Source organism: Aquila chrysaetos, assembly GCF_900496995.4.
Source record: "Aquila chrysaetos chrysaetos chromosome W unlocalized genomic scaffold, bAquChr1.4 W_unloc_2, whole genome shotgun sequence".
NCBI lineage: Eukaryota > Metazoa > Chordata > Aves > Accipitriformes > Accipitridae > Aquila > Aquila chrysaetos.
The window spans coordinates 3,620,459-3,640,165 of NW_024470322.1; the positions used below are offsets into that span (position 1 = coordinate 3,620,459).

At 41.5% G+C, this 19,707-nt stretch overlaps 1 protein-coding gene across 7 annotated transcripts in view; it reads left to right on the forward strand.

Moving 5' to 3' along the window:
- LOC121232948 (nuclear cap-binding protein subunit 1-like) overlaps nucleotides 1-19,707 on the forward strand; it is a 56,417-nt gene that overhangs the window by 1,529 nt on the left and 35,181 nt on the right. For 3 of the 7 annotated variants that reach the window (XM_041121477.1, XM_041121479.1, XM_041121478.1), the window contains exons 2-10: nucleotides 182-267; nucleotides 1,068-1,168; nucleotides 2,762-2,918; nucleotides 4,397-4,504; nucleotides 5,419-5,540; nucleotides 6,031-6,100; nucleotides 8,097-8,312; nucleotides 11,737-11,834; nucleotides 14,956-15,019. In XM_041121477.1, coding sequence (XP_040977411.1) covers nucleotides 182-267; nucleotides 1,068-1,168; nucleotides 2,762-2,918; nucleotides 4,397-4,504; nucleotides 5,419-5,540; nucleotides 6,031-6,100; nucleotides 8,097-8,312; nucleotides 11,737-11,834; nucleotides 14,956-15,019 — 1,022 coding nt within the window. Of the gene's footprint in view, nucleotides 1-181; nucleotides 268-1,067; nucleotides 1,169-2,761; nucleotides 2,919-4,396; nucleotides 4,505-5,418; nucleotides 5,541-6,030; nucleotides 6,101-6,856; nucleotides 7,036-8,096; nucleotides 8,313-11,736; nucleotides 11,835-13,518; nucleotides 13,758-14,955; nucleotides 15,020-19,707 lie in introns of those variants that run through there. The other 4 variants (XM_041121480.1, XM_041121481.1, XM_041121483.1 and 1 more) reach the window with 4 other exon arrangements.

The window sequence follows — 19,707 nt, forward strand, 5'->3', positions numbered from 1 at the left end:
TTCACTTATTAAACTGCCTTTTATCTCAATCCATGAGTTTTCTCGCTGTTGCTCTTCCTATTATCTCCCACATCGTGCTGGGGGTGGGGGGGAGTGAGCAAGTGGCTGCGTGCATACTTGGCCGCTGGCCAGGGTCAACCCACCACAGCAGGCAAATAATATATGTAATGTATTGAAACAGGGCAAGCTCACAAAAGGAGGAGAACATCTGAGCCATCTGAAATTGAAGAGAGACTTGAATCTTTAATATGCAGAGTGGGAGAGAAGGTATAAATACTATTTCCATTTTGTTTTGTGACTTAGGGTCCTTGAACATAATACATTGTTTTCTTTGTCTTATATGTTTTTATGTGTTAATAGAACATTAGTGGTCCAAAAAAAGAAAATCTATTGGAAACTTCCTAGCTGGAAAATTGTTGGCCTCTGCAAAACTGGGTTTTTAAAAAGAAAATTCTTAAATGCTAACCCTGTGATACAATGCTGAAGTATAACTAGTGAAGAGGTATCATTCCAACTCTGAACTTTATCGCTGCTTCCATTTTTTTCAAGGAGTAGAGGGAAACTAATGAGATGCATACCAAAAAACCACAAACAAACAAACAACAACAGACCCCACCAATGTCACAACTGATCTTGGGACTTGGCTGGGTTTGGCGCTTGTAACAAGCGTAGAAAAAAGGGTGACAACAAATATGATGGTTCTTATACATTAATTTAAGCCACATACAAGCTGTGTAGTCATTTCACTTCCCCTGATGTCATTAATATAATGTTTAATTCGGTTGCTGAGATACCTCTGAAGCTATGTTAACTCTTACTTCCTAGGAAAACACTAGAGCTCCTTGCTGTGGAGAAGTCACAGTTGAAGCTCTTCTTAGTCATTTTTGCTTCTTATTTCCAGCAAATGAGAGAAATTGTGAATTCCTAATGGAATTTGAATCATTACTTCTAACAGGAAGAAAATACGAAGTCATATTTTGTTTTATCCTATTTGCTTGTCTTCCGCTTGTTACTGTGGGGATAGTTGATGTACCCGATTGATGAGAAGACACTCTTTTCTTTCTTAGAGTACTTCCTCTCTGGAGAGCAACTTGGAGGGTCTAGCTGGTGTCTTGGAAGCTGATCTACCAAACTATAAAAGCAAGATATTAAGAATTCTTTGTACTGTGTACGTATGCAGAAGATTTGGGAGGTGCTCTGTTATCTGTGCTAAATAGAAAAGTTTAAGTATTTGAAGTACTTTAAATGGTGTGAACAGCTTTTATTTCTTGAACACTGTTATTGCTTAGGGTTTGTCTTACTCCAGGCAAAAGAAATCTGAGGAGAAGCTTAGTCTGTTGACTTAGGCATAAATCAAGGAAAATATCCATGTACAGTACTCTCACTTGAAATGTGTGCGCAAGGTCATAAGCAGAGTAGATCCCAGAGCTGCTTTCTCGTTGCCATGGGGAATATGCTGGGTAGTATCTTGTTTCTGAATTGAACGGTCACTAAAGAATACAAAAATCTGTTGGGTGCCAATTCTTATCTTTGTATTCCTGCTTTTCCTATTCCCCTTTTTAGGGGCTGAGGTGCTCCTCTCTCCATGAACCTACCCTCTAGTAGTGGAGAGATGAAGGGACCAGAGGTAGGCTCCCCCCTTGGCTAGCAGCACTCCTTCCTCTCCCTAGCAAAGCACTGGAACAGAGTTGCTGTGTCTGTTGGGCCACTGGTGACGTGTCCCAGGAGAGGATTGTGTGGGGTCTGCAATAGTATACCACGTTTGGGGAGTGTGTGGGTGTGGTATTTCAGTGCCGGCTTGTGCTGTAGCTGTAAGGAAACTTTAAATCCATTTTGTAGCACTGTTCATAAACATGAGTCAAACAGTATATCTGTTTCCCACAACAGCTGAATGCCTTTGAAGGCATAGAGTTAGCTTACACGTTTACAAAACATTTGAAGAAAATAAGTGGTTACAATAGGACCTAACCTGTCTATTTCTTTAAGACCTTATACTGAAAATTGCTTACTTAAGTTTGAGATGCTTACAATCAAATTTAACTTTTAAGTGATGTAAAATGTTTACATCTCTTGTGTAATCTTGCTGTTCTAGTATAATAGAATGGCTAACTTATGCTATACTGAACAAGTTGTCTTAAATGGTATTATTTGGCCATATTCCCATAGAGTATATAAAGCACTGGAAAATGAGGCAGAATAGTCAGAATGGTTTCTTATATATATATATATTTAATTAACGGATTTTTTTTTTTTTTTTAAATGACTGATACTTTCAAAACTTTCTGTTAAATGATATATTTTGGCAGTACTTAAAATTATATTACTAGAAGCTTTTGTCAAATGTCATTCCAGTCTGATACCTTGTGCCCTTTGCTTCAATAACAGCTTTTGTCCAGATTGAAAGTTTTGCTGAGTTGGAGACTGCAGCCGAAAATGTCTTAAAGTGTAGTTGCTATAGGTTTTAGAACCTACTATAATACTAAATGCTTACGAGTTAAAAATAATTAAAGAGAAAATATATTGAAAAGTAGTTAAAAGTAGTATATATATATTCCTAAAGGATTATAGTCCTAAAAAGGATGTTCTGTAATCTTTTGTCCACAGGACATATAACTAATGTCAGGTTAGCAGTTTACCTTGCTTAAACACAAGAGAAGCATAACCTATACAAAGCAGGTTCAAAGATGCTATGTAAATGCAGTGGTTGGCATGTGATAAATGAACATCTAACAAAATGCTTGTTTTTCTTCATTTAAATCAGTGCACGTCTATTACCAGAAAAGCTTACCATTTACACAACGTTAGTTGGGCTGCTGAACGCCAGGAACTACAACTTCGGTGGGGAATTTGTAGAAGCCATGATTCGTCAGCTCAAAGAATGTTTGAAAGTCAACATGTATAATGAAGCTGAGTACTTAGTAAGTGGAATCTTTCACATCTCTTTTTTTCCCCTAGTCTTCCTCTCCCCATCCCCACCCAATGTTGCTTACTCTTCCTTTTGACATCCGGAGGGGCTGGAGGTTTTTTGTATGCAACATGGTCTTTTCTGGCATCCCCATGTAGTGCTCCATAGACATGCCAGGAAAAAGTGTGTGGTATTCCTTCCTAAGGAGATGAAAAATTAGGTTATGATTGCAAAACTGACCTCCAAACTATGTGTGAAATTTCCCACAGCCAAATTAGCTCTCAGGAAATCAGAGGTTTTCTTTCTCTCCCCCCCCCCCCCCCGTTTGTTCTACAGGAGAATTTAGAAGGTGAATGAAAGCTATTCATTTCTACTGTACTCAGAGACAAATACTGTTCCTGTTGGGTCCATTTATTTATTTTAAAGGCAGCTTATTCCCAAGTAGATAGGTTATATTGGATGGCTGTAATCAGTCCTGTATGCTCATCCTGCTTGTGAGTAATGAAGACCAAGTGGGTAATTTTCAGTGCTGGCTCCTTTTGAAATGACTTCAATTTGATTAGCAGCATACCATTAGTTTGGTGCCTTGTTAAAACCTGACAATAGCAGTGATTTTAAGGGTCTGTCTGTATGAAACTAGTTCAAGTTATGGATAAGTGACCATAGAAATGTGTTTTGTATGAAAGTCATGTATGAGCAGCGTACTGATTTAACACTGATGTATACATGCAAAAAGTGAATTTCCATCTTCAGTCTTGCATACTGTGTGTGTGTTACTCTGTGTCTCACCCCAACAGCTCCCCTGCCCCACCCCTTGCCCACTCCCCATGTCTCTACCTCTCTGACTCTTGCCCCTGCCCCATGTCACGCTCTCTTGCTCGCGGGACCCTGCCCTGTGTCTCATGCATGCTCTTTCCAGCCCCTGCCCTGTGTCTTGCTGGCTATTTCTTTCTCTGGCTTGTGCCCTGTGTCTCACTCTCTCGCTTGTTCTTTCTCCAGCTACCACCCTGTAATGCGCTCTGGCTCATGCCTCGTGTCTCACTCATTCTTAAGCTCACGCCCTCTGGCTCGCTCTCTTGCTCCTGCTTTCTCCAGTTCCCTCCCTGTGATATGCTCTAACTATCATGCACTGGATTGCATTCTCTGTGTCTCACTCGTTCTTTCTTCAGCTGTCAACTGTTGGTGCCCTCTGGTTCGTTCTTTCTCGGGCTCCCACCCTGTCATTCACTCTAGCTCATGTGTTTTGGCTTGCGCGTTCCCTGTGTCTCCCTCTCACATCTTTCTCCAGCTGTCACTGTGTGTCCCATCCATTTTCCCCCCTGCTCTGTTGTGCCCTCTTTCCCCCCCCTTCCCCCTCCCCTCGTGTGTCCATCCCTCTCCTCCCCACCTCCTTTAAAGTTGAATTAATGCTTATTTCTTTTTGTGTAGTTGAATGCAAGAGTATTCATTTAAAAATTTAATAAAATGACATGGTTTTTTGTTGTTCAATAGGTTCGTTTTCTATCTGATCTTGTGAATTGTCACGTAATAGCTGCACCTTCAATGGTAGCCATGTTTGAGAACTTTGTGAGTGTGACACAGGAGGAAGATATACCACAAGTAAGCGTAGTAACTGCCATCTCAAGTGTTGTGCTGTTTTTACGCAATTTCACTTTATTATGAATAAAACATTCACTTAGCATGAATAAAAGGATCCTGTGAGTTAGGCAATACATGCATACAGTGAAATAGTTAAGTCTTCTGTAGTGAGGTAACTCAAGTAAATTTCTTTTCCTTTGCTTCTGGCAAGTGTATAATACTCAGTGAGTTTTGCCAAGTTTATTGAACAGTTGTAATATACAGTTAGTTTGCAGAAAGATTCTAAAAGTAATATTTGTTCTCTTATGTGCGCATGTCATGTTCCAAATAAAATATAACATCTTTCAGGTAAGAATATGTTTTTTCCTTGGCTGCCAATCCAGCTAATGCACCGTGGACTATGGTAATTGGGTTTAGGTCTTTCTTTGCCGATGAGTGCATTGCAGTAGCCTAAAGAATTCATAGATCACGTTAAGGTCACTGTAACAGTGATGCACCTTATGGGTTGCGTATGCCTACTTTATGGAAGGGTCAATTATTATATCATTCTGCTGATAGCTTAGTTCAACTTCAATTTAACTTTTTTTCTTTGTTAAGAGTTTTAAAAGAAATTCTTCAGGAAACTTGGCATTGGTAACTTTGAATGATTTAAGTAAAGAGGCTCTGTAGAAGGGTTTTTGTGTGGGTCTCCAAATATACTGTATGTCTAAATGTCTGCCTCTTGAATTATACATTCCTGTTTTCAAACAGCCTCTTGACACGTCTTCAGGAACTTGAACTGACACACAGTTTTAATCCCAAGTATTGATTGCTGATTTAACTGGAGTTGATCTCTCTCTACATCCCCTTAAATACTCCTGGGTTTGCTACTCTTTGCATTGAGACAAATTCAATAAGTTTGTCAAAGAAATCCCTTTTTAATTTATTTCCTGTAGGTACGATGTGATTGGTATGTGTTTGCATTTCTGTCATCTTTGCCTTGGGTTGGAAAGGAGTTGTATGAGAAGAAAGATGCTGAAATAGATCGCCTCTTGTCCCACACAGAAAGCTATCTGAAGTAAGCTATAACCAGTAAAAATATACTCTTTCTGGTACCTATTCAAGTATGGATCAATAACTTTGATTATTGTTAATTTAGAAATACTCTAAATTCTTAGACCCAAACAACTGTGAGGAAAAGACCCTGAAAAATAAAATAGATGGAGAGGTTTATGAATCTAAACAACTTAAGTATCACTCTCAACTTCTGTGTATGTTGAAGGTAATATTTTCTTGATGCATACATGTCTGCGTTGTTATGACTAGGCTGCTGGTCACCTGTGTCTGTGTGTCTGTTTGTGTGTGTGTGTCTTTCTCCAAGTGATTTGAGTTAACACTGCCATTGAGACTAGGTGTTAGTTATAATTTAATTGTTCACAAACCTGTTTTTATACTACTGCAGACCTCATCAGCTCAATAGACCAAATAGTAGTATGCTCACAATAAGAAAACATTGCTTGCTTAGATCAGCTTTTTAAGTGTTGGGTTTTCTTTCCTGTAATAAACAGGCGTCGCCAGAAGATTCATGTACCCATGTTACAAGTTTGGACTGCTGATAAACCACATCCACAAGAAGAGGCAAGTAGGCTTTATTTATTTTGTACTGTTTAAAAGATGCTTTAAAAGAATTATTTGGCTGAAGTGTTGTCGTGGTTTAACCCCAGCCAGCAACTAAGCACCACACAGCTGCTCACTCACTTCCCCCCCCCCCCCAGTGGGATGGGGGAGAAAATTGGGAAAAGAAGTAAAACTCGTGGGTTGAGATAAGAACGGTTTAATAGAACAGAAAAGAAGAAACTAATAATGATAATGATAACGCTAATAAAATCACAATAGTAATAATGAAAGGACTGGAATATACAAATGATGCACAATGCAATTGCTCACCACCTGCCGACCGGTGCCCAGTTAGTCCCCGAGCGGCAATCCCCCCACTCCCCCCAGTTTATATACTAGATGTGACGTCACATGGTATGGAATACCCCGTTGGCCACTTTGGGTCAGCTGCCCTAGCTGTGTCCCCTCCCAACTTCTTGTGCCCCTCCAGCCTTCTTGTTGGCTGGGCATGAGAAGCTGAAAAATCCTTGACTTAGTCTAAACACTACTTAGCAACAACTGAAAACATCAGTGTGTTATCAACATTCTTCTCATACCTAACTCAAAAACATAGCACTGTACCAGCTACCAGGAAGACAATTAACTCTATCCCAGCTGAAACCAGGACAAGTGTTCTTTGGAATTTTAAAATTAAAGGTGCTTTAAGAAAAAATTTAATTCTTTTGAATCACCCTCCCATGTGTCTTTATTCCAAATGGATTCTAGGTAAGAAGTTCTCTTCCAAGTCTTGGGCTAAAACTTAGAGCTGCATTGGATGAGTGGGAGAGCATTTTGTTGTTTGGTGACAGTCCCCTTTAGGAAATGCTGCTAAACAAGGAATGGTCACTGAACATAATATTCTTGGGAAATGGGGTTACAAGGCTCTGTACTGAAAGTACCTTTTGGAGAAGGAAGAGGTAATTTACCCATTAAAATGTTTCCCTTCTGCAAAAAGAAAACCTTTAGAGTGTTCTTCCTGCAGTGGCTTTGCTTTTTACAGCTCTAGAAAGTGCTAAACAGATACACGCAAATGTTATGCAGCACTAATTGCACCCTCTTTCATAATTAAACCAAAAGTATTAGAGGGGAGAGGCGGCTGATATGGGATGATTTTTCTTTTTATTGAGCTTTTGCTTTTTCCTCCACTGGACTCGCTCCAGTATATATCAATGTCTGCCTTGTACTGAGGAGCCCAATACTGGACACAGCACTTCAGATGTGGCCTTACAAGTACTGAATAGAGGGGAAGGATCACTTCCCTTGACCTGCTGGCTACACCCTTGCCGATAAAGCCCAGAATGTGATTGGCTTTCTTTGCTGCAAGGGTGCACTGCTGGCTTATGTTTAACTTGTTCAACCAGGACCCCCAGGTCCTTTTCTGCAAAGCTGCTTTCTGGCTAGTCAGCCCCCAGCATATACTGGTGCCTGGAGTTGTTCCTCCCCAGGTGTAGGGTTTGGCATTTGCCTTTGTTGAACTGCATGAGGTTCCTGTCAGCACGTTTCTCCAGCCTGTCCAGGTCCCCCTGAACATCAGCCCTGCTCTCCTTGTATTAACCGCTCCCCCTCAATTTAGTATCTCTTAGACTGTATTTAAATCTTTAATTGTAATATTGAAATAATGTAGCTCTTTTGGAATGAATGGATGTTGACTGAATTAATATTGATGCAGTGAATTTGTGTATCACACTTGGACTCCTGGACTGCATTCTGGTGTTTATTTTACTAGTAAAATGGCAGATGCCTTTAATGTGTGAAATTAGGAGCAAGATTGCTGTTCAGAGTTGTTAAGTTGTCTCTTGGTTTACTGAATCATTAGATGGCTTCTAATAAGCAATTTAAGTAGCTGCTTGGGTTTGGTGTTTTTTTTCTGAATGCAATAAGGAGTTTACCTAAATGTTTGATAGTCCATACGTCACAGGGAGCTACAAGTTCAGTTATAAAATTCACCATGTCTGATATTTCGTGTCTTTTTCTTCAGTACCTGGACTGCCTTTGGGCCCAGATTCAGAAGTTGAAAAAAGACCGTTGGCAAGACAGACACATTCTGAGGCCTTACCTTGCCTTTGACAGTATTCTTTGCGAAGCATTGCAGCACAACCTGCCTCCATTCACTCCTCCGCCTCACACTGAAGATTCAGTGTACCCAATGCCAAGGGTTATTTTTCGGATGTTTGACTACACAGATGACCCAGAGGTATGTATTTGCTAAGGTGGAACTGAATGTGCAATGGGGGGGGTTGCAAGGCAGTGCTGGTCAAGATGCAGTATCACCTCTCCCAGAATGGTTATCAGTGTGAAAGTTAGCAGTAATTACATTTTGATACTGCTGGGGAGATTAACTAGATGACAGAGTTAATGCTGACAGGTAGATTATTGAAGTTTAAAATTTAATAAGTGATTTTCAGATGTTTTCATTAAGGATATGTCTTGAATGGATTCTCTGATGTCTAATAATATAACTGTGTTCGGGTAGCAGCCTCTCCTTCTGGTGAGGATGGTGGTTTGGGTTTCCTTAGCCTGGCTGCTTATAGGAACTTTATACATTGAAGACTATTCTCTACCCATCTGTTCAAATTGGTTGATATAGATCATGGAACATAGTGGTTGACCTGGGTTAGATCAAAAGTCCATCTAGCCCCGTTTCTGTCTCCAGCAGTGGCCAAGAGCAGATGTTTTGACAAGAGAATTTAGGCATAGGGGAAGAAAAGCAAATGCTTTCCCCAAGCACTTTTCCACCTGTTAGCTTCATTTGATGGCCCCCAATTCTTGCATGGGAAGAGACAATAAACATTTGTTCTCTCCAACCTCTCTAGGCAATTCATCATTTATAAAGTCTCTAGCATATCCTGGCTCAACTGTGTTTTTTCTAAGTTGGATGATAGTAGCCTGTCTAATTGTTCCTTATACAGAAGCTGTTCTATACCCTAGGTCACCGCCATCACCTTTTTCTGAAACTTTTCCAGTTCTGCTATACTGCTATATCCTGTTGGGGGAGGGGAGAGTGGCGAGTATGACTAGAACTGCATATGGAATGGAAGATGTGGATGCACCATGAACCTATACAGTGGCATAATGTTCAGTGTTGTTCCCTAATCCTTTTCTGATAAGTCCAGTCTGTTATTGAATACTGAGATAAAGTTTGTATAGAACTATGTCACAACCAAGTTTGCATTCCTGAACGATAGAGGGCAGTTCAGTGCTCACCACTTTATATGTGAAGCTGGTCTATTTTTCCCATCTGTAGGCAAAAGTCAACCAGTCATTTTATGGTTATCTGCGGCGAGTGAATTAAGTACTCAAGCTCTCTGTGCAAGATTCCCTTTATTTCACAAAAGGATCAAACTTATATATGTTTCAACAAAGATCTAGAAAGAACTAACGGCATGCAGCCAATACTACCAACACAGGAGGGCATATCTGGCTCAGCTGGGATGTTTGCCAGTCCTCAGAACAGTTAAAGATAAAAACATTCCCTACACGTACTCGTGACTGTCTTCAGCCACGCCTTCCCAGGCCTACACAAGGCCATCCTCCAACCTGACCTTGTGAAACTAGTTCTTCAAAGGCTTGGCAAACGTGCAGCACAACAAATTCTAACGGTCACTCTTGAAGACAAATGCCAGGTGTTCCGAGCTGCTCCCACAGTTATCTTCTGCTTTAACACCCAGACACCAAGTTTCTCAAGGTTTTTTTTTTTTTATCTGCGATTTTTCATGGATGGCCCTTGTTGTTACCAAGTTATTTAAAAGTAGCATCTGCAAGCTTTTTCATATCCAATGCCTGCTTCCTTTCCAGATAATTTATGGATCTGCTGAATGGCACAGGTCCCTGGATAGATTCCTGTGGGGTTCTCCTGGTGACCCTCTTATATATTCCTCTTATACTGTGGTTGCTTAGTTTACATGAAAGCCTTTTGAAGATCCAGCTAGGCTGTCAGCCATGTTTCTCATATCTACACATGATTGTTGACTTCGTCAGAGAGCTCCAATGAGTTTGAGAGGCCTGACTTTACAAAAGCTGTGCTGCCTCTTCCCCAAACAGCATTTATGCTTATGCCTACTAATGCTATTATTTTTTTAATAGTTTTCAATAATTTGCCCAATATGGAAGTCAGCCTTGCTGGTTTGCAGTTTCCTGAAAGACCTTTACAATTGATATCATCTTAGTTGATTAGACATCAGGTTGATTTTGAATGAGAGGATATGCACCCCAATTAATAGGTCAGCTATTTCATTCTCAAGTTCCGTGAACTCTTCGGTGGGTAATCACTTGTTGGCATGTCTTCATCTAGACACAACTTCAGCTTTCAGGATTCCTTTTGCTAACCTCTCTTGTACTACTGTTTAGCACGTCTGATTTCCTTTTTGCCTCTTTGCAAGTCTCTCTCAGCAAATAGTATGCATTTGCTGCGCAGTAACTTTAAATAGTCTCTGTGCCACCCTCAAAAATGGAACTTTTTAGCTGCCCCTTTTAGCTTCTATTCATAACACCCTTTTTGAAGCTAAGTATGTAAAATGAAAAAATGCAGTAGTGTATTTTTTACTTGGCATGTTATAGCCTGTGTTGCTGTCACCGTCATTCACGTAGTCAAATACTACATCTTTTCCCTGTTTAGGCCTGGAATTTCAATCCGTCAGGGTTCTGTTACTTATTTACATGTTTAGCTTGTTGATCTGATTTGCATCTGTGCTCCCTTTAACATGCAACACCACTCCTCTACCAGTATGGCCTATACTCACTCTTGCATGCTTTATACCTTGATAGTTCTTTAGTTTTACAGTGAGATTTTGCAAGTATTGCACTTGCTATATAAATGTGGGTTTGTGATGCTTTGGGTCTAGTTTTACAAGGCTGTAAAGGATAATAAGGTACTGGTATGCAATCAAGTTCTTGCAGCTTGAGTTCTTGCATCAGCTGATGCATAGTAACAGACAGTGAATATACAACTAAGCCACGCTGTGGACTAATTATGAAGTAAAGCATGTTTGTTAAGCTAGCTATTAAACTATGCTTTTATAACCAGCATAAAGACAGAACACTGAGATGATTATAAAGCTGCAATGTTTTCACTTTGCAACTAGAGCAGGCTGCGTTGTCAGTTCCCAGATCACTCTGATCTGTGCTGTAACTGGAAAAGATGAAGTGTGTATTAATACACTCCCGATGTATAATAATTCTGTGTAACTTGAAGAAGCAGAAGGTGCAAAACGTCAATTGTTTAGCATGGTCCCAGCTGCCTAAATATAGAAGTACTTAAATCTTGTACGTGAAATTAACAAACTATAAACAGCACCAAAACTGTTTCATTGTAAATATGGGTGCAGTTGAAATCATAGCTGGCTATTTGTTTATAAGATTTTTACATGATTCATGTACAAATCTGGTACAAAAATCCAAAATCTTATGATAATGTTGTATTTGGTAACTTTGTACTGAAGTTTGAAGCCTGTCTTTTAGCTGTTGACTCTAAAACTTGCTGATGTTAAATCTCCATGAGTGCCTAATTCAATCCGTCAAGTTTTACTTTTATTTATATATATATGTGTATGTGTGCGCGTATTAAAAAAACTGTGTTTCTCTACAGTGATCTTTCATCAATCTTGATTCCATTTTAATAGGGCCCTGTCATGCCTGGCAGTCATTCTGTTGAAAGATTTGTAATAGAAGAAAACCTCCACTGCATCATCAAATCCCACTGGAAAGAGAGAAAGACTTGGTAGGATGCTGCTTATTGTTATGGGTTCCCGGCACTGTTTATATACAATCATGGCTTCCCCTAACATCAGGGACCTTCAAAGCCCAACAACATTTAAGTAAAAGTTTGAAATTCAGCATTTCCTGAAGTGTTCAGTGAACTATGGTTGACACTGTTATCTGGAATAATGTGAGGCTGGAGTATCCTGATCATGGATTGTTCGTGTAATTCAGTAGGGCTGAGGCACCCTGATGATTGCATCCTGGATTATCCAGGATTTCTCTACAGAGGATGGCACAGACCCACTCTTTGCAGTGCTGCAGAGACTCTCAACGTGTTTGTACCGTGCTTTCCAGCACAAGCACAGCGAGTGTTGAACTGGCTCTGTCTGGAAGTTTCCTGTTGCTCCTGCTTCTTCTTCATCCCATTCTTTTTTCCTCTTTTTTGTAATTATATGGAAGAGATAATTGAGCTAGGTCTGCATGGAAGCCAGTACAGTGTCAACAAAGTTTATTATTTAAAGTTCTATGCAGCTGTAGGAAATGATGTTGCAACAATGTAGCAAATCTCAATGAGAGACCTTATGGGGAGGGAAGATGGTTTAATTTTAAAATAAAACTGAAGTAAAGCTCATTCACGCTCACCCTCTCAGGCATCAAAACATGAGTGAGTCCCAAGTGGTCTGTCCAGCAGTTGGGCACCAAGATGGCTGTATCTAGGTAATCTGTTCAAGATGACTTGAATTGACAAGGACAAGGGATTCCCACCAGCTACTGAGTCCTCCTTATGTCTCCTGGGTTGTTCTTCATTTGGCAGCTGTGTGTTGGTTTGGGGCCTTTTTGTATGCTTAAGGAGTTGACAAGTAGTTGCAATCTTTTGTCTTTCTATCCTGTGTTGGACACCTCTGAGAGTCAGTAGGATTTGCTCACTGTTTCTGTTCTGTATCTCCTTATCTGTGTGTCTTATGGCTCCTACCCTCTTCTATCTTCCCACCATTATCTCTTAATGGATTGAATCTTTTAGTCTGGATGTGGGCTATCACTTCTTTTAGGCTGCCCTTCCTTTCCCCAAGTTTGGTATCCTGATAAGTTGCAGGTAGAGGTGTGCTAGGATCTTGATGACCTGTAAATCTAGGTGACATTAACATATGCTCTTATAGCCTGTCAGGGAGCCACAAGGGTAGGGTGCCCTGCAAGGAAAGGGGAGCCGAGGGTGACCCCAGCACAGGCAGGGCAGTGGCCGCACTGGCAGGGTGCAGTCCCTCAGGACCCAATCAAGAGCAGAGCGGGTCCGTGACGATAACCAGGGTCAAGCACAGTCCGGTGATCACCAGGCAAGTCTGTAGTGATGAGGCAGGGCTGAGGTCGAGTCAGTGGGTCAGAATCGGGGAGGTAAAAGCTCAGGTGTAGGCATAGCCGCAACACAACTGCAGTGTAGCTCATGCAGGGCCAGGTGCAAGAACCTCAGCTTAAAAGCAGCTCCCAGGGAAAAAAGGTTGGGGGGAACCTCTGCTGAGCATTCTTCTAAGTCATTATTTTAAGGCCACGTAATGGGTCTGGCTGGGATGGAGTTAATTTTCTTCATAGCAGTCTGTATGGTGCTGTGCTTTGGATTTGTGACCAAAATAGTGTTGATAACACACCAATGTTTTAGCTATTGCTGAGCAGTGCTTGCACAGCGTCAAGGCCTTCTCTGTTACTGCCCCCTCAGCAAGTAGGCTGGGGGTAGGCAAGAGGCTGGGAGGGGACACAGCCAGGACAGCTGACCCCAACCGACCAAAGGGATAGTCCGTACCATATGACATTGTGCTCAGCAATAAAAGTTTGGGAAAAGGAGGAGGAAGGGGGAGACGTTCATGGTTATGGTGTTTGTTTTCCCCAAGCAGCCATTACATATGCTAAGGCTCCGCTTTCCAGGAAGCGGCTGGGCATCCTCCTGCCAATGGGAAGTAGCGAATGAAATCCTTATTTTGCTTTGCTTGCATGTGCAGCTTTTGCTCTCCCTATTAAACTGTCATTATCTTGATCCATGAGTCTTTTCATCTTCCTTTGGTTTTCTCCCCATCTTGTGGGAGAGGGGGGTGAGTGAGCAGCTGGGGGTGGGGTGGAGCAGGGTGTGTGTGTGGTGTTGGCTGTTAGCCAAGGCTAACCCACCACAGTCCAGCAACAAAACCGGGGGGGGGGGGGGGATGTACTCAGGGCCTTCCTTCCCTCTCTTCTTTCTGGTGCTTTCACACCCAGACATTCCTATTAATTTTCCATTGAGGCCAATCTTAACACTTCTCTTGCAATTCTTTTTGCTGCCAGGCAACAGTCCAGTTAGATTTCTTCATTTCTGCTGAAATAATATCTGATATGTGTAACTGGTAACCCAGATAATTTACCACAGATATTTAGCTCTCTTGTGCTCCCAAGTAAGAGCCAGCAAACTTGGTATACTGTGCAAGAATTAGGCAGGAATAGTGTTTTTGGTGCGGATATGTGTTGTAGGTTTTTGGTTACAGCTTTTTGACTCGGCAGAGACTAGAAATCCAGTGCTGTTGAAGTTAATGGAGGGGACTTCTTTATTTCTCCAAAGAAAGTAAGACTAGAGGGAGGTTATAAGAAGTGCTAGAGAGCTAAAATTTGAAAAATAGCATTTTTTGCTTTTTATAAATAATGGGTGATGCTGTATCTTTTAATCAATTCATTTGTAACACTATTATGTCTTCTGTAGCCCATTAGTTTGATGGGTTGAGAATGACTGGAAAGCAAATCTATTGTTTGGATTTTTTTTTAAATTATTTTTCCTGATATACCAATGTAGTTTGTCCTTTAGTGGACAGATGACAGCATCGCAGGTCACTGTGAGGGTTTATGTAAAACTGTGTGTTTTGTTTAGCAGTCTGTCTTTAAGCATTGCTTGGGTATGGAGATGAAATGTGTTTCTCCGAACCATGGTTCAGGTACTGCTAAGAGCTTGCGCCAGGTTTTTTGTATGTGTTCTGTGGATAAATAGACGATTTCAGTCCTTGAGGTCTGCTTATTTTACCTGCTTCATAAGGGTAAACTCTTGCAAAGAATTAAATATTTCATGTCTGTTTAGTATCTACATCATTTTTGCTGTGTTTCAGTTTAAACTAAATGCATCTGTTAACTTACAGTGCTGCACAGTTGTTGAGCTATCCAGGAAATAATAAGATCCCCTTGAACTACCACATAGTAGAGGTATGTGTTTTACAGATAACCTCTTTATTTCCAAAGTAACAAACCCCAATTAACTCCATGATGGATCTATTAAATTACAGTATGACTCAGGAGTCTGCAGTCTTATCCTGTTGACTTGAAGTGCAATGGCTTTGAACAGGTTAGATAATGATAATAAATTCAACTATTATTATTAATTATTATTATTATTACTATTGTTATTAATTTATTTATGTGATGTTTAGGAGCCTTGTTTGGGAATCAGGATCTTATGGTGCAACAGCATTCCAAGTCGTGGTATTTCTCAAGCTGTTCTTGAATGTTTCTCTGTGTTAATCACTCCAGTGTGCTAGAGTGTCTTGGAGATGACTGCACTTAAAAGATCTTGTGAATAAATGTTACTTAAGTTAGTCTTTTTTTAGTGATCTTCAAAGTCACTTGGATGAATTGTATACCAATGCCCCTGAAAGGCATTTGTTGTGAAATAGTGGTATGTTTTCTCCTTCAAGTTGGAGGATTTTAAATAACCATAAATATATATGGGATTAGGAATGTAGTTTTCCTCTTGCTGCCTCCTTTCAGCGGACTGCTAACAAGATGCAGAGCTGTATAAAACTTGCTTCAAAAACTCCTGTCTAAAGTTAAAAGATAAAAAGTGATTGCCATAATAACAGCAAATAGTCATGTGAAAAACTTAAAAAAGTGTAACTGGAAATGAAATTCAGAGCTAATTGCAAGAAGTCATAAGATTGTGGAATGCTTACCTTAATCAAGATGGGATTAACAATTCAACTTTGCAACAAAACCCCAAATATTCTGAATGCCCTGAAACTTAGTTTTGGTCAGCTTGAGACACTTTCTGTACTCCAAGTTCAGTCAAGAGAAATCTTAGAGTTAGTAAAGTTTTTCTGCTGTTAACATCTAAGTACTTTCAGGGACCATAAAACTTCAGGTGTTTGTGCAACTGTTTTACAGAATATTACTTTATGCTCAGTTGCACATTACTTCCAAAAACAGTTATCGCACATCATTATTAAACAGACTACTTAAAGGCCTTGAAAAATTATTTGATTCAGAAACTCATCAAATCTGAAAATAACCAAAGTTCATATAGATGAAATTCTTAGAATCATAGAATGGTTTGAGTTGGAAGGGACCTTTAAAGATCATCTAGTCCAACCCCCCTGCAATGGGCAGACACATCTTTCATTTGATCAGGTTGCTCAAAGCCCCATCCAACCTGACCGTGAACGCTTTCAGGGATGGGGCATCCACAACTTCTCTGGGCAGCCTGTTTTCCAGTGTCTTACCACCCTCATCGTAAAGAATTTCTTCCTAATATCTAATCTAAACGTACCCTCTTTCAGTTTAAACTATTGCCCCTTGTCCTGTCACTACAGGCTTTGGTAAAAAGTCTCTCTCCATCTTTCTTATAAGCCCCCTTTATCTATTGAAAGGCCGCAATAAGGTCTCCCTGGAGCCTTCTCCAGGCTGAACAACCTGCCTTTCAGGTTGTTCAGCCTTTCCTCAGAGGAGTGATGTTCCAGCCCTCTGACCATTTTCGTGGCCCTCCTCTGGACCCACTCTAACAGGTCCATGTCTTTCTTATACTGAGGACCCCAAAGCTGGACGCAGTACTCCAGGTGGGGTCTCACAAGAGTGGAGTAGAGGGGCAGAATCACCTCCATCAACCTGCTGGCCACACTTCTTTTCATGCAGCCCAGGATACGATTGCCTTTCCGGGCTGCAAGCGCACACTGCTGGCTCATGTCCAGCTTTTTGTCCACCAGTATCCCCAAGTCCTTCTCTGCAGGACTGCTCTCAATCCATTCATCACCCAGTCTGTACTGTTATTGGGGATTGCCCTGACCCAGGTGCAGGACCTTGCACTTGGCCTTGTGGAACTTCGTGAGGATTGCACAGGCCCGCTTCTCCAGCCTGTCAAGGTCCCTCTGGATGGCATCCCTTCCCTCTAGAGTATCAACTGCACCACACAGCTTGGTGTCATCCGCAAACTTGCTGAGGGTGCACTCAATCCCACTAGCTATGTCATTAATGAAGATATTAAAGAGTATCAGTCCCAGTATGGACCCCTAAGGGACACCACTCGTTACTGGTTTCTATTTGGACAGTGAGGCATTGACTGTGACTCTTTGGGCGTGGCTATCCAGCCAGTTCCTTATCCATCTAACAGTCCATCCATCAAATCCATATCTCTCCAATTCAGCAGTAAGAATGTTGTGGGGGACCGTGTCAAAGGCCTTACAGAAGTCCAGGTAGAGGGCATCAGTTGCTCTTCCCTTATCCACTGATGCAGTCACTCCATCGTAGAAGGCCACTAGAGTAGTCAGGCACGATTTACTCTTGGTGAAGCCATGTTGGCTTTCTCAAATCACCTCCCTGTCTTCCATATGCTTTGACATGTCTTCCAGGAGGATCTGCTCCATGATCTTACCGGGCACAGAGGTGAGGCTGACTCCCAGACCTCTCTTGGGTCTGATGGACTTATGTACGTTCAGGTTCCTCAGGTGGTCTTGAACCTGATCTTTTCCTACGATGGGAAGGACTTTGTTCCCTCAGTCCCTGCCTTGAGGTTCAGGGACTTGAGAGATGTGGGAACAGTGATTGCCAGTGAGAAGGGAGGAAAAAAGTCATTGAGTACCTCAGCCTTCTCCATGTCGGTTGTCACTAGATCTCCCGTCTTATTTATCAGGGCGGGTACATTTTCTTTAATCTTCCTTTTCTGGCCAACGCACCTGTAGAAGCCCTCCTTATGATTCTTCACATCCCTTGCCAAATTCAGCTCCAGCTGTGCCTTAGCTTTCCTGATCCCATCCCTGCACACCCGGGCAGCATCCCTATATTCTTCCCAGGACGCATGTCCCCGCTTCCACTGCCTATGCATTTCCTTCTTGCACTTCAGCTCGACCAGGAGGTCCTTATTCAGCTATGCTGGTCTCCTGCCTTCCTTGCCTGATTTCTTACATATGGGAATTTAGAGCTCTTGTGCTCCAAGAAAAACGTCCTTAAAGAGCTGCCAGGTCCCTTCTGCTCCTTTATCCCTGAGGGCAGTTTCCCAGGGGGTCCCATGCACTGATTCATTAAACAACTGGAAGTTCGCTGTCTATCACCAGCCCTGTGGAGAAGGACTTGGGGTACTGGTGGATGAAAAATTGGACATGAGCCGGCACTAAAAAAGCCGGCTGCATAAAAAGAAGCATTGCCAGCAGGTTGAGGGTGGTGATTCTCCCCCTCTACTCCGCTCTCGTGAGACCCCACCTGGAGTACCGCATCCAGCTCTGGAGCCCCCAGCACAAGAAAGACATGGACCTGTTTGAGCGGGTCCAGAGGAGGGCCACGAAAATGGTCAGAGGGCTGGAACACCTCTCCTATGAAGACGGGCTGAGAGAGTTGGGGTTGTTCAGCCTGGAGAAGAGAAGGCTCCGGGGAGACCTTATTGTGGCCTTTCAATACATAAAGGGGACTTTATATATTATATAAAGGGGCGGGGGGGTTGGACTAGATGATCTCTAAAGGCCCCTTCAAACCCAAACCATTCTATGGTTAAGAAATTATCCTTGATGTTCTCCAAGAGTCTCCTAGACTGCTTGCAGCTTGCTGCGCTGCTTTTCCAGCAGATGTCAGCGTGGTTGAAGTCCCCCAGCAGGATCAGAGCCTGCGAGTGTGATGCTTCCTGTAGTTGAAGAACGCTTAGTCAACATCCTCCCCTTGATCGGGCAGCCTGTAGTAAACACCAACCACGAGGTTTCCTTTGTTGGCTTGGCCTCTAATTTTCACCCATAAGCTCTCAACCTGTTCATCGCTGTCTTTCAAAGACAGCTCTGTGCAGTCAATCCATTTTATTTTTTTTACGTAGAGGCTAACCCCCTCATCTCTCCTTCCTTGCCTGTCCTTTTACTGAGAAGAAATGGAAATCTGGTATAAAATCTGTTTGAGCATAACTGCTAATTTCCTTGGTTTCCCTCCCAAGTATTTGAATTTATTTTGGAATACTAACTTTATTTCTTGTCTACAAATGTTTTCAACAGACCTGCAGCATTTTAAACTTTAACATGAATTCTGCAGCCTTGTATTCCTTTTGCTCATTGCTATTTCCTTGTAAGGCCTGTCAAGCTGATAATACATTGCCTTCAACTACAATATAATAAACATCTCTAAGAGATTTCCCTTGCTTTACAGATGAACACAAAGCAATAGATATAATTTAGCCTAACTAATATTTTCTAAATGTTGAAACAACACTTTTCTTTATTTGCAAGGCAGAAGTAAATATAAACTGAAAGCAGTCTATCCCTTTTCAAATAAACCCACTTGTAGTGGTGACTGAAAGGATTAATCACCTGTGGGACCTCATGTCTTTAAAGTTCATAATGCCAAGCCCAGAGTTCTCCATACTACTCTGTAACTACTCTGTAGTCTGTGTGAAAATCTCTGAAGTGTGGCCTCTTTTTCTTAATAGTTCCACATAGATGTATGTTTTGGTATTATTGGTGTCTGTCAAACCAAAGTATCAAAACAACATAAGAACTTAGAACTTAACTGAACGTAGAACTTAAGCTTTACAGAGTCTGGGTATGTCATCAGTGCCCTGATCTTTCAGATAGCCTGGGGATAGGAGCAGTTTTTTGCCTAACGGACATGCAAATACACTTATATAACTTTTTAGGTGGGAGTAAAGTAAATGCAGT